At 35.4% G+C, this 26,549-nt stretch overlaps 1 protein-coding gene across 2 annotated transcripts in view; it reads right to left on the minus strand.

Annotated features, from left to right (window-relative positions):
- Positions 1-11,456: 11,456 nt before the first annotated feature.
- EPHA6 (EPH receptor A6) overlaps positions 11,457-26,549 on the minus strand; it is a 934,835-nt gene continuing 919,742 nt past the window's right edge. The window contains exons 18-19 of one of the 2 annotated variants that reach the window (XM_081086735.1): positions 14,500-14,649; positions 11,457-13,351 (exon numbers count right to left, since the gene is read on the minus strand). In XM_081086735.1, coding sequence (XP_080942861.1) covers positions 13,237-13,351; positions 14,500-14,649 — 265 coding nt within the window. In that variant the 3' untranslated portion in view covers positions 11,457-13,236. The remainder of the gene's footprint in view (positions 13,352-14,499; positions 14,650-26,549) is intronic. The other variant, XM_081086736.1, reaches the window with a different exon arrangement.

A 26,549-nucleotide genomic window follows, 5' to 3' on the forward strand; every position in this document is an offset into this window, starting at 1 on the left:
TTAATTATAGGTTATCAAGAATGTACACTGGACTTGCTGGCACAAATCCAGATTGCTAGCCCCCCAAATATCAGGGTTACATTGAAATTAGCCCTTTTTTGCCTTCTCATGTGTATAATTATGGGATGCTTTTTGTTTTGTTACTTTTCCAACTGTGGCTGTTATTTTTACAATGAAAAAAAAAAAAAAAGAAAGAAAAAGAAACATGGCCAGGGCTGGTGGCTGTTGAAATGCAAAAACTAACAAAAAACAAAACCCTTATATAGTTGCATAGCCAAAAGAACTGACTTACAAATGTCTTTGTAGTAATGGAATATGCAAATATATGTTTTCGTCCTTATTCTGTGACCTTAGGCCAATTAATCCTCCATTATGCTTTAGTAACCTCATCTTCAAAAGGACTATTTGTCTCATCTAGAGGTTTTGAGGAAAAAATAGGAAACAGAAGTATATATGTTTGGCACATAGTAGTTATTAAATAATTTCCTGTCTTACCTTTGTACTGAAATTTTTATTATATGGATAGGATTTTTAAGTGTGGTGATTCTTTAACTTCTTGCTCTGTATGTCCAGGCATTATGACTCACGTTGATAAGGGATGGTAACTAATTTGCTTTTAGCCATAATTTGACTTTTTTTTTTCCTTTCTCTTAAACATAGGCAGAAATCTTATGTTTTAGAAAACTTTAGTGGACAGACTTAATTTTTCCTGTTTGGAGTTGCTATATTCTGCCCCTAGGTTGAGTTCTATTTTTGGTTAGTGAAAGGGTTAACTGGAGAACACAAGGCTTGAGCCTTATAAAATCTAACAAATGTCAAAGGGAAAGCTCATTCTACAAGCCGAAGAAGCCTTGCAGAAACATTCTCCCCTTGAGTAATTATTTTATAGAAATGCCTCAAGGCCATAATTCCTTACAGCCCCCCCCCCCCCCCCCCCAAGGAAGGACCGGAAGGACGTCTGGCACCAGCAGAAGGACAAAGGGCAAGGCTGTAAAACTATGGACCTGATATTTTTGTCAAGCCAAAGCCCCGGCTGTAGCTTTCCCTGAGCGCATAAAAAGCCTGCCCCGCCCCCCCAATTCATCGCTGGCTCTTTCTTGAGTCAGTCCACTTGCACCCACGTGACATGAATAAATACCATTTAAAAAAAAATACATTTTATTTATTTTTACAAAGAGGAAGGGAGAGGGATAGAGAGTTAGAAACATTGATGAGAGAGAAACATTGTGATCAGCTGTCTCCTGCACACCTCCTACTGGGGATGTGCCTGCAACCAAGGTACATCCCCTTGGCCGAAATCGAACCTGGGACCTTTCAGTCCGCAGTGTGACGCTCTTATCCACTGAGCCAAACTGGTTAGGGCAATAAATATCATTCTGATTACACTGAACCTTGAGTTCATTCTGTGTGACCCCGGCCCAACCATGAACCTTTTAGTTAGTATAAAACATTTGGTGAAAACTAGAAATATAATGGAGAGATTGAATATCTAACTTTTCAGTAAATTTAGGCAGACATATAATTATTTTACCAAAAAATTAGCTAAATAAATAGATGAGTATAGTTGATGTGATGACTTATGATTATTAGAGATGAAATAGCCACAGTTTACTCAATATTCTAGAAAGTGCCAGTTTTGAAAATATCAATTTTTAAAAAGTAAATATTTCATATGTTGAATCTGTTTGGTGCTTTGCCAACTGAAACAGCTTTCAAGAGTACACTCAAGGCTCAGCATAAAAATTGTTCCATCTTGATTTAAGAAGTTAGTTTGGCTCTCTTCATTTTGTTAGGAGATTGAGCAGTTTTAAAAATGGTATGTGATTTTCTGAAAGCTACTTAAGATACCAGTATAAGGGAAGAAAGTTTCAGGTACTTTATTACCAGTTTAAATTTCATACTGGCTTTTGGAATTGTAGTAGAATGATAAAAGACATAAGAGTGAGAGATGATGAATACAATCCTATTCTGATTAATTCATGATACTTTTTATGTATTTTCTTACCAGAAACTTTAAAAATAATATAGAAAATCCTGATTTGTAATTTAATGGAAGTTTTGGAATGAATGTTGATGGTCTAAAGCTGTTTGAGCAGTTAGACATTATGTGTATATTTTGGTCATTGGCAATTTGTATACAGTAGTGCCACTGCACTGAACAATTTACTTGAAGGTTACAAAACATTTTGCCCATATAAAATCACTACAAAAATATGTACCAATTATGTATATTGATTTATGTGAATTTGTCTTGACCGTAATGATATTATTTTGAAAAATTACACTTACGATTTTGTATTCAGAATTTTTAATATATCTACAGAGCATCTAAATATAGTAGATATTTAAAACAATAAAAATTAAATATGCATCAATAAAATACAAAAAAGTAACAAATTCAACCACCAGAACTGTAACTTTTATTTGCTAATAGATATTGTAATAAACAGGCTTACTCCATCTGTAAGACCCTGATAATGCCTCTTAGGAAATCATAGAAAAATAAAATACAATAATTAGTAATTTGTACTTTGTACAAAAATCTTATTATGTTGCTCAGCAGGTAGTTTTGCTAAACACCATATTCTTTCAGCAAATAGATGACATATGTAATGCAATACACCACAATCCCTCATTGAGAGCTGAGCATTCTATAACACTATTAACTTGTAAGCATGCCAGCACATGAAAATTTACATGGAACATCATAAAATTACATATTTTTATAACATGAAAAGAATACCACCTTCAAGTGAGTATGGACTACTTCACTGTTATAGTAAAGTAGGTAATAGGTAGGATTGCAGTTCTATTGTTTATACCCTTTTACTGTATTTATCTCTCTACCATATTGTGATACAACCAGAAAAGGGAACATAGGCTGTGTAAGAGACCTGAGTGGAAGGCATATATAGAAGCTCTAAAAAGTGATGTAATACCAAAGAGAAAAAATAATACAGTGCTGCATTTCTTTATTCTCATAAACAAGATCTTTCCCCGCCTTTTGCAAGACTAGATGGGTACAGTGCTAAATCCATAATCAGTGACAGGTTACAAAGAGATTTAAAAAATCACATTCTTACTTATAGGAAGGATGTAGTTTTCAGCTGTATTTTTTTTATTAATCAAATGTTGCTGTATGAGGGATTAAATGTCTTAACTTAGATGTTAGCTAGATATTTTATATAAAAGTACTATTTAATATTAAATAAACTTTTAAGGATTTGTGCTGTAAAGATTTTTATAACTATTTTGAATACACTGTAACTATTCACATCTGCCATTTAATATTTGAAATGGCCATTTAAATATTAAATGTTTAATCAAATACATATTTATATGTACATAAATCTTTATATTTTTGGCTATGATAAAACAGCAGAAAAATGTGGAGAGCAATCTTATTCCATTGTTCACAATCTAATTTTACAATAAACCCAAAGAATAAATATGCACATATAAATCCCAACACATTGAATTACGTACAGCCTATCCAGAAATAAAGCTTCATGCACAATGAAAAGATCATACATCATTCCTATAGATAGGGAGCCTTCATTAACAGAACAACCATATTGCCTATTTGTTTTTCCTAAATGACAGCTGGTTTGATGTTTTTCATGTAATGTGGAAACAAAATATTATTTTAATAAACAATTAGAGCCTGATTGTCTTTAAAAAAAATTCAAATGGGGGCTCACACCTTCCAAAATAATGTTAAAAAACCCCCAACAACTTGAGTATACAATACATGTCTTTCAGGATATATATATATTCATCTTTTCCCTTTCCAAATATACCTTTCCCTTCTATACTCCCTTCCCAGCCCCATATTGACTTTTATCTCTTTTTGGTAAAATAAAACGACTCACATAGTAATATCCTTACATTTCTACCACAAATCTATCAAACTATCTGCATATCACACAAACTGCCTTCCCTCCCTTTGAAGTTCTATGCATCTTCTATTAAAAACTAACCTCCCTACTTATGCTATGAATACTAACCCTTCTCCCTCTCAAGGTTTCTTCTATAATTATATTCTCTCTTGCATGACCAGTTTCCCCCTTTCTACCAGATCATTCTCATTAGTATATAAATATGCTCTAGCCTCCTTTCTCTAAAAACACATGAAACCAAAACCCTCTCTTGACCCCACATCTCCCTTCAGTCACTGTCCTATTTCTCTTGCTTTCTTTACAGTAACACTTTTTGAAAGAGTTGTTTGATACTGACTCCACCTTCTTTCTGAAAATCTTAATCACTTCAACCAGGCTTCGACTTCATTACTTCACAGACACTGACCTTCTCAAGGTCTTGAATTATTTCTTTGTTCTAATCTTGACTTCTTAATAGTAATTAATCCAGGTGACCAAGTGCATTTTTCCCCCCTCTCTACCTTACCTTACACTTCTCTGTGTCCTCTGCCTAGCTTCTAAACCATGGAATGCTCTGGGCCTCAATCGAGGCCTACTTCTTTATCTTACAGCCTTTTCCTGGTGATTTCAAAACTATATACCATGTATATACTGATGACTTCTAAATATTGATGCTAAGCCTAACTGATCTTGAAACTCTCATTTACACTTATCTATTGATATCTCCACCTGAGTATCTACAGGCATTGAAGGGTTTATATGCATACAACCAAACTTTTGATTTTCCCCTCCAAACCCTTCTGCATCACAATGGACCCAGTTTCTTATTCTACAAATGTAGAATTTATCTTTTTCTCTCTTCTTCATTCTTCATACCCAATCCATTATTAGCAAGCCCTGTTTTAAAACATACCCCAAATCCATTTACTTCTCTCCATCTTTTCTACTTGCACTTTAACAAAACCCACTGGTTTTTTCCCCCTTGAACTATCACAATAGTCTCATAAATGTTCTTTGACGCCATTTAATTTTGCTTCTGTCAGCTCATTTACTGTGTACTAAGCACACTGTTCTCCCAAACACTCCAAACTCCCACACGTTAAACTATTCCCTCTGCCTGGAATGCTCTTACCACAGATTTTCTCATGACTGGTTCCTTCATGCTTTTCAGATATCAGTTTAAATGTCACATCCTCAGAGATTTCCCTTACCACTTAATATAAAGAAGCCATAGTCATCCTATGTAACATTATTAACTTAATCATCAATATAACATGTACTAATGTTTCTTTATTGTGTATCTTTATCACCGGAAGGTCAATTCCATGAGACAAAGGCTTTTGCCTGTCTTGTTCACCCCATGTTGTCAGTGTTTAGAACAGGACACTGATACATGAGTGTTCAATAAACATTATTTGATGAATGAATGGACTTATGGATAATTATATATATCTAAAGAAATCAGTATATATTTATGAGTACTATTTTAAAATTTAGGAATTATACAATTTTAGACCAGCAAAAATACATGACTTGCTTTAATTTTTGGTTTGTTTCTATTCCCCATAGTGTAAAGAGCTTTGACTAGACAAGTCATGATTTGTTGTTATTGTTCTTTATAGATACCTATTTCATTTAATAGTAGAGTGATCAAGCTTGTATGGTGGAAAAGGGAATGTTTTGCTTCCTCATAGGGATTTTGGAGAAAATAAGCAGTTTATACAAAGATGGGATGGCTTTTCACTTTTGTTTTAAGTATCTCATTTGGTGAAATTTAAAAAATTGATTAAATAGTAAGCAGTGAAAAGTTACTATAAAAATATATGTTTACTGTTCTGAATACACAAAAGCCAATGAAGGATTTCTTTTTGTATTTCCATTCACGAGGAAGTAAAAAGTTTTCTTTCTCCAACAGACTTTTTGGGATATTTGGCCACTATTCAATAAAAGATGAGTAACTTTAAAAATAATAACTTCTAGCCACTATGTTATGGTATTTGGCTTCAACTTCTTTGAGAATTAGAAAGTTACAAGCATTTTGAGGCTGAATGGAGGTATAAAAAATAAAGCAGCTCTTTTAAAAACACATTTAAAACAACTGAAAACAATGGACTATTTTCAAGGCAATTTACTTGAAAGAATATAAACATTTAGAGATCAAAGATATAACATAAAATATACTTGTACAATATTTTTAAAATATTTAAGACTAAAATTTATGTAACTGCATAAAGCATAAATGCAAGACTACTCTTTCAATTCAATTATTTTTATCTGCATTTTACATATACTTACCATCTTATATTTAATAAAGCAGGGGAAAAAACTCTTAATTTTTAATGGGAGTAATTTATTAATATGTGTAAAGTGCTTTGACAGTCTAATATTCAATGTATTTTTGTGCAAATTCTTTGATTATATATGCCTTAAAATAAAAAGAATTAGTATGGAAATGTTAACAATCATGCTTATTTGGTCTATTATTAAAATAAAAATAATAAACTTCTATTTTTGAAAATATTCCTTTTTAATTTTATATATCAATATTTTTTAAACAAATATTATTGAACTTATACTTGTTTTAGAGATTTACATCTTTAAAATTCATTTAGTTTCATAATTGCCAATAATAGAAACATAATTTTCAGTTACTCCTTTCTAATAGTGTTTTTGTTCGTTTTTAAAATTGAGGTAATTAATAGTTTTAACACAAACTCCTCTTCATGTTACCTTTTCATCTTTTCCTCAATTTTAATGGAACTTGATCTGTTTCCACATTCTGTATTCATGCTCTGCCTCTGATTTTTAAAAAATGAGGTTATTATAGAGGTATAACTAACATTTTAGGAAACATAGATTGTTAATTAACAATGATTCCTTCAGAATTCAAAATTAAGTTTGCACTGCATATAAAATCAAGCCCAAGTGTAGTTTGTGAAAACTGTCCAAAGAAATTTATATTCTGCAGTTATTAAAATGTTCAATGGCACAATCTAAGCTGGAGCATGATTAACAAAATGATTAATAATGTATCAGAACTAAAGCACATAGAGTAACATTTAAAATCATTTTCATATTTGTTAGGACTCTCAAGTATTGTGCCCCTCCCCCCTAAAGCTCACATTTCACATTTTCATTTTTTGCTCTTGGAGGCCTAAAAAACTAAAACTATATCAAAACTGTGCAGTTGTAAAAAGAAAATTAGATTTTTGCATAGTATAGATATATTCTTACATTTTTTTGTTGAATACATACACATGTTATTGGAAGAAACATTACATTAAGACAAATTAAAAACTTCAATGACAAACATTTATGCACATTAAACCTTATTTTCCAAATAAGTGCAGAAATCTTAAAAAGCTCCAATAAGTATTTATTATTATATTGTTCACAAAATTTAGTATTGTTTTAAAGATACTTTTGAAGATATGCAATAATAGCTCTAGGTAAAGTGCCAATGCCTTTTCAAACAAGTTAGATTTCACAATGCTCACATCAATCACATAAACCAAAACATAACTCATTCAGTTATAAGTTAGCAAAGGAGAGGCCATTGATTTTGTTGTAGACCACAATTTTAAATAGATTTATTTCAAAGACAAAAATAATGTGTGGCAATAAATAAAGCATGTACAGTCAAAGAAAAACATTACAACTTTAATATTGATATTACTGGATAAATATTTCTAAAGCACAGAAATTAGTACTTTGTATGAAAAATGAGCAAATAGAATGAATATATTCTGGCTTCTCTTTGACTGAGTGAAGATGTGTTTAAATGAAAATTTAACAAAAGCATTATCTATCTAAATGGGCACATTTCACTCTACAAATTACTAAATGTGGAAGAGAGACTCAATTTATTACAAAAGCAATAGAAGAGGATATTTTAAATGAGATAAAAATCGTGAAAGTGTATTGTGTACTCATTTTTATGATTTAGCACTATTCACTCCTTCAATCATGATTTCAAAAAGTTAAATGATATTTGGTCTTTCTAGAACAGAGGCAAATTAAGTCTGTTCGAAGGATGATGATCTATATAAATGTGCATAGAGATGTTCATATCAATGTTGCTTGTCATGTAAGCTCACATTTAACTCATGAAAACAAGGACGTCTATCTTCAGAGTTAATAATTCCTAAATGTAAAATTTGATTTAGACATATGAAAAGTGAAGTTTCTCATGTCCTCGGAGTTTTCTTTATAATAACATATTATTTTGGAATAAAGGTAGTTCTGCCTTCAATGAAGACTACTGAAATGGAGACTCTGATGCGAACTAAACAGGAATCCTGAAGCAGGGTTGTTCTCTCTCTCTCTCTCTCTCTCTTTTTTTTTTTTATAGAACACTTAATGCCATATCTCAGTTCTGATTTATTATTTGAGTTGATAACTTATTATCTTAACTGAAAGCGAATTTATGATGACAAATTAAAGACAACGAGAGGTTACAAATAATGGAGAAACATGAATAAGGACAGAGCTTTCCGTGAGAGATTTTTGCTAGTTCTGATACTTTTCTAATTTAAAACTCCCAGGAAATAGTGCTCTTAATCTGTACTTTATTTTCTAACCTAAAGTAGAAACTACATCTTTACATTACATTTAAGAGCTATTTTTCATCTTCATCTGTCATGTACTTCTTTAAAGGTGGTGGAATTCTTTAAGATTTTTTCTCTTAAATGAAACATGTATAACGTTCTCTTAATTAAAAGTTTTCTTAGAGATTTAATATTCTGATTAACCAGTGCTGAAATTCAAGCAAGAACCTACCTTGGTTTTGTTTAAAAAGAACTTTGCTTTCAATGGGAAAGTGCAAACATAATAAAATGCAGGGGATTTGGCATCATTGAGCACACAAAACTTTGTATTTGCCAGATTATTTTTTAAAAGAGTAAGTGTTTTCTTTTACTAGTGCTTTACTATCCTTAGTAATTGAAAATTTTTCTTTTAATATTTTCTTTCATTTTTAAATACAGTAATTTTGAATCAACAATGATAAGCTAAAGGTAGACTTTCAAATCTATTCTAAAATCCTATAAAAGCAAATGCCAACTGAACAAAAATCCTCTTTTGAATTAAAAGTAAAGAACCCAAGGCTTTCAATCAAGATGTAAATGTCCTTTTAAAGACATTTTATATAAATCTATCATTCATTTGAAATTTGAATTTAATTATTTGTAGAAGAAAGATAACTAGAACTACATTTTGATGACCTGGATCTTTTCCCCCCAGAAGACATGAATATCATGTCATCCCCTGATAACATAAAATAGTATTTTTCATGCTAAGAAATCTTTTAAATACCTAATATATTTTTTTAAGGGAACAGTAAGGGAAAGATGGAGTATTTATTTTCTTGCAATGAAGGTTTTTGTTTCTTTATTTCACCTAGTAATATGTTAGATATATCATGAGTAATCATCTCTTTCCCTTGTTAAATGTATCATATATGAAAGAATTTTATGCAACCATTGCAGGTTCATAATTATTCTTATATTTACTAAGATTAGTGAATTGGCTTAGGCAAGAGATTACTAAACAATTGTTTTTAAAAAGTGTCCGATGTTTTCTAATTAGTAACACCTTTGAGGTAGTGAGTCTACATACACATGAACAGAAAATATGGCCATGAATATATCACTGTGAGATGACAATAAGAGTTTTTGATTCTTTTAAATTAATAATAAATTTTCTTAGCTAAAGCTATTGAAAAGGGTCATCATCATCCATTTTTGCAATTACTTTCCAAAACACTTAATTTCCAGTTAATGAAAATCCAGAACGCAGGTGTTTTGTGACTACAAATGCTCCCATTTATGTGGTAGGACCCAAACTATTAAAGTATGGTATTTGCAACATTTCTTCTTCCCTCCACCCTCAGCATCTTTTATGGAGACCTATAAGGTCTTTTTGGACTTGCTCTGCTACCTTTCTTTTGCTGATAAGGGTAAGGGGTGTGGTAGGAGCTGAGAGATGGGATGGAGGAATAAAGAGAGAACAGAGGGGACTGAGAAAGAAAGGTTTGGAAAAATTAATGAAGGAATAGAAAAAAGATACCTAGTATTCATGAACCGTTTGCGACAAGAGATTTAACTGACTGCTGTACAGAGTGGAAATTGGGTAGGGAAAGAAATAAAAATGGATTTTTAAGGAAAAAAGTCACCCTTCAGAAGACTTTCTATAAAGACTGCTTTTCAAGGATTGGATTTGGATTTGTTTTCCATTCATGAACTGAGGCCCTAAAGCTGAAGCTGGAAGTCTGTTTTATTTACGTGATAGCTGAATAGGTTTTGAAGGATAGTACAGAGTGAAATAAGAGAAACCATCTTGATTATGGCATGCATAACTTACTTATCAACAGTTATAACAGCGCAAAAGTGCTATAATTATTGATTCTGGTTAAGCTAAGAGCTTTGCAATTTCTGACATTTTAAATTTAATGATTTATGTACCTAATCTCGATTGTGCATTGTTTTACAATTTTTTTCAGATATGCCTTATAATATGAGAAAATGAGTTGACTACAGGCTGGAAATTGACCAACCAGAATATAAGATGAAAATAGTTTCTTCATCTGTCTGATTGTCAAAATCCAAAAGACTCTCACTAGTGTAGATAAGAAAATTTAAAATAATGCAGGTACATGAATATAGATGCATATTTTAGTTATCAAAGATTTTTCCTGAAGGCTTGTGATTTATGGAAGTTACTCATTTTCTTCCTATAATTAAGTGCTATGTTTATGCATATTAAAGTTTTAATTACTGAATATGTACACTAGTAAATCTCAAAATATTTCATGTAAAATTTTCAAACATATTTGACAACTTAACTATTAACATTTCTGCATATTATCATACCCTTGGGATCACGGACTCTGTGATTGATAAAGAAATAGCTTTATTTTTTAATGTTTCAGTTTAATATTGCACACATATTTCAACCTTGCTCTGACCATAATGAGGTTCAAAATTATACTCTTAGGATTATCATGCTTATAGTTCTAAAAAATGTAAATGTAATTTTAAAGAGGATTTTGGGTAAGAGACAAAGTGAAAAGACAGTTTATAAAACTAGATAAGGATGTTAGGGAAGAAAAAAAGTATAAATTAACCAGATATGGGTAGAATCAGGCTTTTTTAAGGAAAAAATTTCTTAACAGAGAACTTCAATGTGGCAAACACTGAATGCTTTTCCTAAAGAAATTTAAAGATTTCATCAAAGTATACAGATGTTGCTGACAAAGTCCTATGGAAGACCATAATTATTCTATTCCTTATTTTTCTAAATACCTTTTTTATTGTATTATAAAAATAAATATATATGGTTAATAAATTTAATCTGTTTTACATCTGTTATTTACGTTATTATTTAATATATATTTGAAGACAGGTAAATGTGGATATTTTATATTTCCTCTAAATGTATTCATACTTGTGTAAATGTATCAAGCAAACTGCAGATAGTTTGAGTGATGTGTGACCATGCGGGTGATGGCTGGAAGATGCTGCTAGCTATTTCTGATAAACTTACTTAAAAAGTGATGGATTTCCTACTTTTTTCCTTTTTAGTATACTTCAAGGAGTATTTTAAAGACTCTTCCTTTTAGCTCTATACATTTTTTTTTTGAAATGAGACAAATTAAGCTGTGGTAGGCAAAAGTCAGGAGATAAATCATTAAGAAAATAAATATGTGGAAAAGTATAGTCTAACGGGACAATCAACAAATCTGAAAAAAGATAAACAAAAAAAGTGAATCTCCTTTAATAGCAAGAAAGCTACTGTCACCAAAAAATGTGATTTAGGTAGGAATCTGAGAATGTGGGTAGGCACCTTTATCCATGTGATCAAATAAAAACTATTTTATTACATTAGCATCTTTAGACAACCTGGCCTTTTGGTTTTTCTTCCTTAACACATTCTCCCTACTCTTATACCTAGCACAACAGTCATTTTTTTTTTTTTTTTAGTTTCACAAAGAACAGCTGATTTTATAATTGAATTTGTTCATAATACAGCACTATTTTGATAAGCTGACTCAGCTTAATTCACTAAAAAATGTATTTGTCTTTTCGACAGCCTCCAAGAAGATTATGACAACAGCATACCTTAGCTGTTTCATGTTTTTATGTTACTGTATTATGAACCCAGATTGACACAATATTTATGTATATTCATGTGTTAGATCAGTTTATGTTCTCTTCGGAGTATGCAATGGCATACCTGTCTCTTGGAAGGTTTGGAAAACAGCTCAGCATGTTCATGTAACTTATTTTTATGAACGAAACCACAATTCTTAAGCTTGCAAAATGCACTAATATCAAATGGTCAGCTACATGTGTGTTTATTTTCTTTTGCCACCAGGCAACTATTATTAAATGCTGTTTAAATTAAATTAACATTTTAACATTGAATCCAAGGCTATAATCTTAGAACTTTTATTTCAAGGAATTCTACTGAGAATACTTACTTTTGGAAACTTGTGAAGAAGAGCCAAGGAAATAGTCATGGTTTTATTCTATACTTCACTCTGTGAAGCCTTTAGAGCAAAGGACTCTGTCATGGTCTTTCTAGAGGTGATCTTTATAAGGTAGTAGAGAAATGTACTATAGTACTGTAGTTAGTAAAAAATTAGAGGGGGAAAGCCTCTAAACTACCACCTACTATGAAATACGTAGGACACTTAAAAAAAAAATAGACAAACCCAGCCTTAGAAGATCTAAAAGCACAGTATGTTTCTCCCTTTCCCTCCCCGATAACGCCCTTCTCACCATAGTCACACCTGACAAGAATTCACTACATAAAACCATTGCTCATTTCTGTAAATCTAACAACATCAGGCATCAACAATTAGACCATTATAAAATAAAATAACAATACGACCCATAGAGTTAAATATAATTACCTAACAAATAAATATGCATGTCAATTTGGAAGCTGCTTGATCACAAACCATGAAAATAAGGTCAACTATTTCTTTTTCATCTACCATCAAACTCTAAATACATCATTAAGGAAGTTACATCTGGGCAAATTCCTATGTGTTAAGTCCCTGAACACTTCCCAAATGCTGTTATACAAAGTTACACATCCATGCTGAGTTATTTACCATTGTGTAGTAATATCTGCAGTGGGCCAGGGTTTTATTTGCAGGTTATTCAGAGAGGAGCTATGAAGCATGATTTAAAAATCCAGGTTGGAAGCATAAACAAGAGTGTGTGCCCCGTAGTCTGAGTAGGGGACAGCAGTTTGTAAAGTGGTGTTTGGAGATTCAGAAGAGCGGGTAGTAGAGAGGATATCTTTCATTATAGAAATGCTGAGGCACAAAACACCGGTGCTTGTAGTCCTTTCATACATGAAATCCTTTCTCCTGTATGTGCATCATGTGTAAACGTAACGTCTGTATACTGCTGACTATTCGTCTCTGGTGTCCAATGAGTATGACTCCAATTCTTCTAATGTCACTGAGAGAGAAAAAGAGAGAGAGAGAGGGAGAGAAAGAGAGAGGAAGCAGGGAAAGAGGGGGATAGAGAATAGAGAATATGAACATTTAGATCTGAGATCTTGCCAACTCCTCTTTACTTTTTTCTCTCGCATAAAATTGTGTTTTCAAATTTGGGGAATATCCAAGACCTAAGTATGAGAGAGAGGAAATAAACATTGAGATATGGCAAATATGCAACATGTCTGATTTGCTTTATAAATTTGCCAAAAATTGTATAACTGGTAAAGTAAAAGTTTAAGAAGACATATAAATGAACATTAAGAGTTTGTTACTTTTTTCTTCTCCCTGGTGCCAGTTGAATACATCAATTTAACCTTAAATTTAAGGAAAATTTCAAATTCAGGTACTAATGTAATATTCAGACATGTCATAGCCCTAAACATTATATAATTTAGGTAATTGTATAAATTTTCAACAGTGTAAGCAAAATAGTATGTAGGGCGGAATGTATAACGTGGACTCCATTTGAGTTCTCAGATCTTTCAATAATTTGAAAAAGAATGCCATTGTATTATGCTGAATCATAAGAAATTGTCATTACTATTTTAAAACAATGGCAATTTCATATGGTTCAACTTACTAGTTTTAGTATCTAACCTTTTAAGCACATCTTGAGCACTTTTATTGCACACAGGCAAAAGAAAACCTCTGAGACAGTGGGAAAATGACTGGCCATAATACTATAGAGAAGGAAATCTGAAATGACATGATAATATTGTATTATTACAATTATTACATTTGATGAAGTAACAGGAAGTGATTACTAGTATATAAGATGAGCATATATGAGTAATAAATAACTTACCAGGATAAAAACCATGTTGATGTAAAGTCTATGATGTGAACAAGCCTAATATGCATTTTAGAAATTATTATAAAATTTTAAATAGCGATTTGAATAAAATATATTCTTTTAAAGAATAGTAGTTAAAAGTGTAATGTCCAACTTCCACTAGAACAGTATTTGGAAATGGTGGGGAAAGATGTGGGAATGCTATAGTAGCCTTAGGAAAGGTAGTTTAACCATGGTGTTCTTGATACAGTACTTGAATTTATAATCCCCTGGGTGGAGCATCTAAACCCAGCAATAACCCTAGTACCACTTACTCGATGCTCATTCTTGAAATCAGGTCAAAAGTTGTAAACCCTGCAGACATGAAGTTATTCTTATATTGCCCCATTTTTATAGAATCCAGCCAGTCACCCACTGTGACAAACAGAGGATATTCAGGAACTTCTCCAGGTGACTCCGGCATTCTACAAGGAAAAGAAACCATGGAGACCATTTAAAGCCAGATAAAGCAAAAATTAGCCAACTTTCTTTTTTCTTTTACAGTAATCTTATATCTAACTAGTGGCCCAGTGCACAAAATTCATGCACAGGGGAGAGGGATGGCCCTCAGCCTGGCCTGCACCCACTCCAATCTGGGACCCTTTGGGGAATGTCTGGCAGTCAGACATCCCTCACACAATCCAGGACTGCTGGCTCCTAACCGCTCACTTGCCTGCCTGCCTGATTGCCCCTAACCACTTCTGCCTGCCAGCCTGATCGCCCCCTACCTGCACCCCTGCTGGCCTGATTGATGCCTAACAGCTCCCCTGCTGGCCCAATTGCCCCCAACTGCTCTTCCCTGCCAGCCTGATTGCCCCCAACTGCCCTCCCCTGCTGGACTGATTACCCATGACTGCCCTGCCACAACCCGCCTCCTCCACTGGGACTGGCCTCCGCGCTGCGCAGAGCCACGGGACCCCCAGGCCTCACTGCGCAGAATGGCCACTGGGCTCTGCCTCCACTGTGCACACGGCCATCCTGCGGCAGCCATCATCTTGTGGTGGCCATCTTGTTACGACGTCATGCATGAGGGCCACCTAGAGTTTTATTAGTATAGACTAGAAGCCCGATGCATAAAATTCATGCAAGAGTAGGCCTTCCTTCCCCTGGCTGCCGGCACTGGCTTCCCTCTGGCCCTGGCTTCATCTGGAATGACATCCGGTCTAATTAGCATATTACGCTTTTATTATTATAGATGTTTCCACCCTCCATTTAAAAAAATCTCTAATTTCCATCATATTCCATAAACCACTTTTACCTGTTCAGTTTCTCTTGTCAGGTTGTTTTTTTTGTTTGTTTTTGTTTTGTCTTTTTCTGCTTTTTGACACTACTGGGTCTTATACTTAGTATATCATGAGAAAACTCACATCTTACAACTTCTCTTTATTTCTCTTTCATAAAATTATGTTTTTAATTTTGGGGAATATCTATAAGGAGAATAGCCACAGGCTGCTGTTCACTCTTACACTTTCTTATCTGCCACTGAATCCAAAAAATGCTCTTTTGCCTTTTTCACATTTGCTATGGTAGTCCCTTCTGTTTTTCCATAGTGAATTCATTGATTGAGCTTCCATTTATTTGTTCTTAAACATTCAACAATAATTTATTTTTTATTAAAAAGTAATCTCTGCTGTCAATTGCATGAATGAGATTTATATACATCAAGCATAGGATAATATAGTCCAAAACACAGATATTAATAAAGCCAAAATTAAGCAAAATCAATGCAAGGTTGGGTTAACAAGAAAAAGGAATCCAGCATTGATGAGCTTTAAAGTAAGTGATACAGAAACTTGTATTTTTGTTTCTCAAATTTGATGCACAGGGCATTGCAGTTGGGAATAGTCTTATAGTTTTAATATAAAAATAATGTAAAGGTATTATTTGGGAAGGCTAGGGGAAGTGTGTGTATACATACATAAACACATATGTATGCCATATATGTATGTAAATACATATATAGTATATACACAAATTACTTTTATATAAGTTAAAGTCAGACAGAGAGAATAAAATGGAATTTACTTTAGAAATTATAATAAAAGTAACTCAGAATTATGTATTTAAGCCATTCTGACAATAAACTATATTATTCTCCTTACCAAATAACATGAAAATTAATGTTAATAATATTTTGTGTAGTTTTAAAAAATACATGATAGTAAAAGTGCTTTTATAGTAACAAGCATGTTATTAGCCCTTTAGGGTAATAAATATATAATTTTTAAAATTATTAGTTCTAGAATTTATCTATACTAATAAAAGCTAGGTGGCCCTCGTGCGAGACATCATCACAAGATATCCGCCACAGATGGCAGCCGCAAGATGGCTGTGCGCACAGCGGAGGTGGGGCCTGGTGGCTGCTCTGTGCGATGAGGCCCCGGGGGGGTTCCACAGTTCCGCGTGGTGCAGAGGAGGCTGGTCCCGCCATCTCCGCTGCCTTGCATGGAGGAGGTGGGTTGCAGCAGGGGAGGGCAGTTGGGGGATGATCAGGCTGGCAGGGGAGGGCAGTTGCAGGCAATCAGGCCAGCAGGGGAGGGCAGTTGTGGGCGACCAAGAGGCAGGGGAGGGCAGATGGGGGCAACTGGGCTGGCAGGGGAGGGCAGTTGGGTGAGATCGGGCTGGCAGGGGAGCGGTTAGGGGGTGATCAGGCTGGCAGGCAGAAGTGTTTAGGGGTAATCAGGCAGGAGAGTAGTTAGGAGCCAGTGGTCTTGGATTGTGAGAGGGATGTCCGACTGCCGGCAATCAGACTTCCCCTGAGGGGTCCCAGATTGGAGAGGGTGCAGGCTGGGCTGAGGGACAACCCCTCCCCCCACCCCCCACTAGTATTACATAATAAAGCAGTAACAAGTTTTTAATGATTGGTGTTTGAGTAAAATCAATAATTTCTAAGTAATACAAGCCTTTCCCATTAAAAGTGAACCTCTGAATTATTTTTATTAGAATACTAGGGGCCCAGTGCATGAAAATTCATGCATGGGGAGGTAGGGAGGGGGCCCCTCAGCCTGACCTGTACCCTCTTCAATCTGGGAGCCCTCAGGGGAGCCCTCTCCAATCCGGGAGTTTCTGTCTGTCTTTGCATATGAACGAACTGTCTGAGACCCCCCCAACCCAGTTTGGTTTGTTGCTCATGGAATAATAGAGGCTTTTTTTTTTTTTCTTCTTTGCTTCATTGGTGGAGATTTCCTGGAAGTTTTAGGATATCTTCCCTTTAATTTTTCCTAGACACTCTGATTTTACTTATGTCTCTCATCTTTGCTTTCCCTCCATCCCCACCGCAACAGTAACTTGCTCCAGGCTCACTTTGCTCTAGTGTCTAGGAGATCCGTCTGCCACCAGAACTACGATTTCCAGCATTCCTGGTGCTTCCCGCGCTCTGGGCTTCCACTTCCGTCCTGGGGCTGCCATCAGAACTACTATTCCCAGAATTCCTGGTGCTCCCCGCACTGGGAACAACTGAGGGAGCCACAGCTCCCCAAGCCTCCAAGCCTCTGGCTCTCCTGCTCTGCTCTCTGCTCAATGACTGAGGGAGCCATGTCCTCCCAATGACTGAGGGAGCGACTGAGGGAGCCACGTCCCCCCAAGCTGCCTGCTCTCCCGCTTCTTCTCTCTGCCTGGCGTCTGTGTATGCAAATTAACCCACCATCTTTGTTGGGTTAATTTGCATATTCACCCTGATGGGCTGGTGAGCGTAGTGAAGGTACAGTCAATTTACATGTTTCTCTTTTATTATATAGGATTGAAGGTTAATCCAACTTTCATTTATTTTGCTTTTAGTTATTTATAAAATTAAAGAATGTTTTTTACATTCATATTTGAACTATTTCAGCTTTAACTAGAAACTAATAATATATGAGCATATATGATTAAACCACGTGAAATAAGAATACCTCCACTATGAACAGAATGGCATATGCTTGCTATGTAACCCTGGTATTGTTTTGTGCTAAAAATTATAGGAGTGGGAGTTAGGTTCTAAGATCAGTGAATAAGGTAAAAATCAAAAGAGAATCTCTATCAAAATTACCCTCAAAAATTTTTAAACTATCCTTAAATAACCAGGACTTGGGTGTCTGGGAGCATAAAAGCCAAAAACATTATGCATGGTCATACAAATAGTAATGTATGACTCCCAAGGACCCTGAAAGGTTCCCCTTGGAACTGTTCAGGACAGAGTTCCTCCTAAAGGCCTAGAATTCATTTATTTGTTTTTTTCTTTAATTGCTACAATGACTTCCCTTTTTCTAAACTGGGGTCTAGTTGAAGGTGGGGATCGGGGTAAAAAGAGATGATAGGCTAATCCAGGGGCTTTTGTTCTTTATATATAACTAGAGGCCCAGTGCATGGAGGGGGGGTGGTTCCCTCAGCCCAGCCTGCACCCACTCCAATTGGGCACCTCTCAGGGGATGTTCAACTGGCAGTCGGACAACCCTCTCACAATCTGGGATTGCTGGCTCCTAACCACTCACCTGCCTGCCTGCCTGATTGCCCCTAACCCCTCTGCCTGCCTGCCTGATTGCCCCTAACCCCTCTGCCTGCCTGCCTGATTGCCCCTAACCTCTCTGCCTGCCTACCTGATTGCCCCTAACTGCCCTCCCCTGCTGGGCTGATCGAGCCCCCAACTGCCTCTGCCTGCCTGATCACCCCTAACTGCCCTCCATGCTGATCTGATCTCGCCCCCAACTGCCCTCTCCTGCCAGCCTGATCGCCCCTAACTGCCTCTGCCTGCCTGATCGCCCCTAACTGCCCTTCCCTGCTGGTCTGATCTCGCCCCCAACTGCCTTCTCCTGCCAGCCTGATCTCACCCCTAACTGCTCTCTCCTGCCGTCCTGATCGCCCCTAACTGCCTCTGCCTGCCTGATTACCCCTAACTGCCCTCCCCTGCAGGCCAATTTGGTTCTGATTGGTCAGTTTCTATGCCAGTCAGCGTCAACAGCTCCGCCTCCTAGGCAGCCATTGACTCCTTACATTCACCCAGATTTGGTTCTGATTGGTCAGTTTCTATGCCAGTCAGAGTCTCTGGGCCTATCAACGGGGCCTGATCAGAAAGGCGGGGCTGATCAGCAGCCCCAGTGGAGGCCTGGAGAGAAATGGAGGCTTGGCTGTTGGACAGGCTGGGAGAGAAAGAGAGGCAAATTTTGATCAATGGCTGCCAAAAGGCTACGGATCAGACCCTGCCCCTCTCTCTGCAGGCCTCTCTCAGAGCCTGATCCACAGCCCCCTAGGCCAGTGATGGCGAACCTATGACATGCGTGTCAGAGGTGACACGCGAACTCATTTTTTTGGTTGATTTTTCTTTGTTAAATGGCATTTAAATATATAAAATAAATATCAAAAATATAAGTCTTTGTTTTACTATGGTTGAAAATATCAAAAAATTTCTATATGTGACATGGCACCAGGGTTAAGTTAGGATTTTTCAAAATGCTGACACGCCGAGCTCAAAAGGTTCACCATCACTGCCCTAGGCAGTCAGTGCTGGGTCTGGGCACCCGCAGCGGCCCCAGTCAGTGCTGGGTCACCATGGCAACCCAGCACTGATTTCCGTCTGGTCGACCTTTCCAGTCCTTACGACCTTGGCTCTTTATTATATCGATTGGAATTTACATAAACAAAATGCATGTATCTTGTGACTATACTTTAGTCCACATGAGTATGGTTATGCTTAACAGTGACTTGTGTGCTTTTTACTGCTTCTCAAATCTATAATATTTCCTATTTTTTAGAAACATATTTTTATTGATTTCAGGGAGAAAGGGAGAGGGAGAGAGAGACAGAAACATCAATGATGAGAAAGGATCATTGATGAGCTACCTCCCATATGCCCCACATTGGGGATTGAGCCCTCAACCTGGGCATGTGCCCTGACAGAGATCAAACCGTAACCTCTTGATTCATAGGTCGATGTTCAACCACTAAGCCATGCTGGCCAGACCATATTTCCTATTTTAGAAGCTATGCCACATTCTCTTCTGTACTGTAAACTGCAATGCTTCTTGATTGTGGGCTGTTTCATTCTAAATATTAGAGTAATTCATGATTTGACCCTAAACAAGGATTAGTCATGTCCAAAGATTAAAAGCTATTATAGCATCTACCAGTGAATACTTTAATTATTGCTATATTTCTTCATTTCTTAGAGGTGTTTATATTAATAAGTATTGTCAAATAAAAATTCATATGTAAATACAAAATAATAAAGGTCTCCATGGAAAACAGAGATAATCAGGGTTTTTAGTTGTGGCATTTCTCTGCATCTTCCTTATTCAAATGTCCAGTGAGAATACATAAGAGGATTCAGAATAGCTTCTGCACTGTCTTCCTAAATTATCTGACCAGTTTCTAAGGAACATACTTTAGGGAATACTGCTGTAGTTATGTCACCGAATTTAAATATCAAAATGTCTAGGGTACTCCTCTTATTGCTTACTACAAATAAAACCACACCTTTAGAAAACTAATGTCCTGTCTGAAAACAATCTGGCTTTCATATCTTTTAATTACTTGTCCAAGAAGTTTGTTGAAACTGAAGAAAATGAAAGAATGTATTTCAGTGACTTTGCTTTCAGACTCTACCCCATTCTTGGTGCACAGGCATAGTCAGATGACTTCACTTCTCTCTCTCCTGAGATGAGGCTGGTTTAATTCCTGAGTTTTCAAAATTTCATATAATTGGTGAGTGGAAATGTAATTTGCTAATTTTATGTCCTTAATATAGAAAGCTCATGGAAGGACATACTGTATACTAAATGACTTAAATGGCCTATTTCTCTGTTGAAAAGCATCCACTATTTGCTCCCAGGATGTTTTAATACCATAATCCCCTTTCTCTCCACACATTTCGAGTAACCTAGTTACGCTTTGGCCTTTATACAACTGCATTGGCAATTGATTTAGTAAGGTCAGGGACCCCTCATTGTTCACAGCCCCTGTGCAATAACTCTTCTCTCAGCTTTTCTTATAATGAAGTTGAAAAATGCTGCCTGTTTCCTGGATTTAAGGGCTGGGTACCATCAGCCTCACATGAATTCTCGGGAATATTACCTAATAAACAATAAATGCCCTTTCTTATCAACCATGTACAATGATAAATTCAGTCTGCTATTTGCTGAGTGCTTAGAAATTTCTGTTTTTTGTGATTAGTGCGAGCTGCCCACCTGAGAAATGTCTTTACAGCAAAACCTGCAGCTCACATTTTAAAAAGCACATATTGTAGAACAGAAGGTCAAGGGTCTACTGCTTTCCTCAGATAAACAAGGAGGGAGTAGCATTCGGAAATCCCAGGTATAACTTATAATCAATTTATATTAGGGAAAAGGCTAGAGTAGGTAATGATACAGTTCAAGGTGCAATAACTATATACTTTCAATACATCTAAATATGTAAAACAATAGTACTGACACAGCAAATAAGTTTCTATTGTAATGAGCCCTTTGAGTTGATGATAGTACTAGTTTTTTTTTTAATTTAGAAAGTTATTAGATAGCTTATAAATAGGTATCAAAACTGTCATTAAAAAGCAAGAAGGTATATAAATATACTTTTCAGACAAACAAAATAGGAAAAGACCCATAGATACAGAGAATAGACTGATAGTTGCCAGAGCAGGGAGGTGTTGGGGGACTGGGTGAAAATGGGGAAGGGATTAAGAACTAAAAATTCATAGTCACAAAATAGTCCAGAGATATAAAGTATAGCATAGGGAATATAGTCAATAATATTATAATTACTATGTGTGGTGCAGGTGGGTACATGAAATATCAGGGAAGGGGGGACACTTTGTAAAGTATTTGATTGACTCTAACCACTATGCTATACACCTGAAACTAATACAAAACAATATTGAATATAAACTGTAACTGAAAAAAAAGTTTAAAAAAGCAAGAAGGTTTTTATCCTCAGAAGTTTTCCGTTTTATATTCATCATGTAAATAGAATAGTAATAGAGCTATTAAAATGATTCAAGATTAGTGCTTGAGAAGCACTATTGCAAGGTAAGATCTTGTTTTAATAGGAAATCATTACATTCACTACAAGCTTAAAGGCTTTTCTCCACTTACTACTCTAACATAACATCTTTTCCCGTAGCTCTTACATTTATATATGGTTAGCAGAACTGTACAGAGAAGGTCCATTCTATTTTATATTCATTTTATTTCAAATATTTATAAATATTTTGCATGTTTCAAGTCTTCATAGCGACTATTCAAATGAGTGTATAATAGTTTTGTTAATGCTTAATAATTATTAATCCCCTAAAATTAGACTCTTAGATTGTTAACAACATTCTTTTATTATAGATGATTATACAGTCTTAAAGCATGTATCTTTTTGCTTCAGTTCAGGCAATTCCTTGAGGAAAATCCATAAGAAAGAAAAAAACATTAAGATGAAGTTAAAAGTCCCTGATGGCAGGAACCATATCTCACATCTTTCTATTTTTTGTAGGCCTTAGCACAATGCTGAAAGTATTACAGAAATTCATAAAATAAATGATTTAGCCTTGAATATTTTTTATAAAAAAGTACGACCTGTGACAGAATGGCTGATTCATATTGAATAATCTATTCTCATTTAATTTTGTTAACTAGAAGAGTGTTTATTGATGTAACAGTCAGTCTGTTAAAGTGTATGCTTTTTACTTAGTGTATTTCTTGAATTGTGAAAGTGTTTGCTTATCTCTGCTTTATAGGCTTCAGAGTGGAGGAAAAGATAGTTAAAGGTGGAGTGAGGTAGCACAGGGTTACCGGACCTAGAACCACAAAATCAGCATTTACTTTACTCAATATCAATGCTTTTACATGAGTTTCTTTCTCATGTAAAGGAACTAGGTTTTACACTATTTAGTTTATCCATAAAGTAATATCCTGATACATATACTACCTATCTAACCTTTGAATGAAGAAAAAAATTGCCCTTTCTACAATTAGGCCTAACAGTCAACTTGAACATAAGTTAATGAAAGAATTGATATATATATTTTTTAACATTTTAAAGTGTAATTTTATTCCAAATATTCTAAAATCTATAGAACCATGCCATATATCTTGTGACTATTTTGTGCTTCTGGGCAATACCTTTTTGTTCTAAACAATGTGTATCTCCACAGTGTTAAATTGGAAATGTGAATTATTTTTTGTTAGCTCTTCATTTTCAGAAAGTCTTCAGGATTTTTTATCAATATTATTTAATTCTTCTAAAAGCCTGATAGTTGGGCAAAGTATAAAGGAATAAAATTCAAAACAAAATTTAAAATGAGAGGTGTGTTTGAACATTAGGAGGGATAGATGCTGAGTAGGAAAATACTGTTTAAAACACTTCCATAATTCCGAGTACCCAGTACATGGTCCCTATAGCTAGAGTAATAGCTATAGCTGAACCTCAAGGAAAGTCTATTTGTGTGAAGAAATAACACAGGAATATAAATAGATTTCATATCGCATGCCAACTACAATTCGTTAGCCGTGGTTGTCAAAATGTTGCCTTGAGAGGAATACTGAGGTAGCATTTGGGCTCAGTGGGAAAGTGTGTGATGATTAGTAATGTCTGCCAAAGCAAGGGAAAAAGCAAAGCATATATTTTCCAACACTGGAAAAATTTAATCTACAAAAATGCCTGAGGATGTAATTCTGGAATTGTGTGACTGCCATATTTTCCTGATTTTGCTATTTTGTTGTAGTTTCTATTTTTTTTCCAAGTAATGTTCTTCAAGTGGCTGAGCATTACAGAAAGATCTTGGGGGAATAGAAAATATGGACTATGAATTTGCTACTTATTCCCATAAATGAGGGCATATATGTAGTGGAACATAAAATAATAGGTTGTGCCTCACTACAAATTCTTTTGGGGATTTTAGTATACCCCACTTATGAAGTCTGGTTATTTCAGAGAAAAACCTATCTGGAAATGTAAAAATGTACCCTCTTTCCTATAATCACATTTTTGAAACAGTGCTGTATTGGGAAACATCTTAGCATTTTGTGGGATTATTTACTGTGTATGGAAAGAACAAGAGCTATGTAGTCAGTGCACCTTGCTCAAATTCCTGATGTCCTAATTATTTGCTGCGTACCTTTGGGAAAGTTAGCCTCTTCGAGTCTTCATTTCCTTATCTGAGGGATGGAGATAATAATAGTAGGGAATAAATGACCTAACAGATGAAGGTGCCTAGTACAATGACTGGCACATAGTAGGTTCTCAACAAATAACGGTAAGATTGTTGATAATGTATATTAAATTTTGTATCAACATTAGTATTGGTGTTAACATTGGTATTATTTTGTGCCAACAGTTCAGGTAAATTGATTTTCTAATGGGTGGAAATTTCACACTTCCTGATTAATATTTAATGTTCTGTCTTCCTTCCACAAAGCTTTGCTAATCCCTCAATTCAACACTGGATTTTGTCCAGCTAGTTACTTCTCTGACATAAAAAACATCATTAAAAGTGTTTGTTACAAAAAAAGTGTGTGTTACAGAAGTCAAACAAAACAAGTTCTTCATGAGTTGGTATACAGAGATAACAATTTAGCAAGTGCTGATTATGTACAGTCCAGGCAACACTGAGCAAGATCTTTCAAAATGAATGGAAAAAGGTATATCAGATTGTTGAAAGTTATTGCCCACTGAAGACAGCATTATAGGTGCTTTATTAACTAGATGAAGAGAGGCATTATCATTTAGTTTTATAATGTTAACTTGTAGTTCTTTAAAGCAGAGGTTCTGAATTATGATAGTGGTTTGAGTTTTTCTCTACCTTCATGATTCACATATTAATGGAAGCTTTAAAAGTTAAACTAGATTTATATACACTAAGAAAAGTGGTGGGAATCAACATGATTAAAATGGCCATACTACCCATCAGCAGATGAGTGGGCCAAAAAACTGTGGTACATCTACACAATGGAATTCTACACTGCGGTAAAAAAGAAGGAACTGTTGCCATTTGCAACAGCATGGATGGACCTGGAGAGCATTATGCTAAGTTAAATAAGCCAGTCAGAGAAAGATGAATACCACATGATCTCACTCATTTGTGGAATATAGAGAACAACATAGACTGATGGACAGGGACAGATCCAAAGACAGAGAAATAGCGATCAGACTATCAATCCCCAGAGGGAAAGTAGGGGAGGGTGGGGGTAAGGGGAAGAGATCAACCAAAGGACTTGTATGCATGCATATAAGCCAAACCAATGGACATGGACAACAGGGGGATGAGAGCATGAGTGGGGCGGGGGAGGTTGGGGGTTAATGGGGGGGATGAAGACACACTTGTAATACCTTAACCTATAAAGAAATTAAAGATAAAAAAACAAAATAATAAAAAAATGGCCATACTACCCAAAGCAATCTATACATTCAATGCAATCCCTATTAAAATACCGATGCCATATTTCACAGACCTAGAACAAACTCTCCAAAAATTCAATTGGAATACAAAAAGACCCTGAATAGCCACAACAATCTTGAAAAAGAACAAAGTTGGAGGAATCACAATATCAGATATCAAATTATACTATAAAGCCACAGTTCTCAAAACAGCCTGCTACTGACTCAAGAACAGGCATATAGACCTTTGGAACAGAACAGAGACCCCCCAAAATCGACCCAACTCATTAAACTCTCCATCAATATTTAACAAAAGAGGCAAGAGCATACAAAGGAGTCAAGACAGTCTCTTCAATAAATGGACAGATACATGCAAAAAAATGAAACTAGACTGCCAACTTACACCATACACAAAAACAAACTCAAAATGGATAAAAGACTTAAATGTAAGATGGGAAACCATAAAAATCTTAGAAGAAGCTGAAACCGGTTTGGCTCAGTGGATAGAGCGTCGGCCTGCGGACTGAAGGGTCCCAGGTTCAATTCCGGTCAAGGGCATGTACCTGGGTTGCGGGCATATCCCCAGTAGGAGATGTGCAGGAGGCAGCTGATCGATGTTTCTAACTCTCTGTCTCTCTCCCTTCCTCTCTGTAAAAAATCAATAAAATAAAATAAAATTAAAAAAAATCTTTGAAGAAACCATTGGCAGCAAAATCTCAGGCATTTCTCGTAGCAATGTTTATAGATACATCTCCTAGGACAATGGAAACTAAGGAGAAAGTAAACACATGAGTTTACATCAAAATAAAAAGCTTCTGCACAGCAAAAGAAACCAACAACAAAATAACAAGAGAGCCCACTGCATGGGAGAACATATTTGCCAATGTTATATCCGATAAGGGTTTAATCTCAAAAATTTATAGGGAATTCATACAACTTAACAAAAGGAAAATAAACAATCCAATAAAAAAATGGACAAAGAACATAAATAGGC

The sequence above is a fragment of the Myotis nattereri genome (genome assembly GCF_964212035.1).
Source record: "Myotis nattereri genome assembly, chromosome: 3".
Lineage (NCBI taxonomy): Eukaryota > Metazoa > Chordata > Mammalia > Chiroptera > Vespertilionidae > Myotis > Myotis nattereri.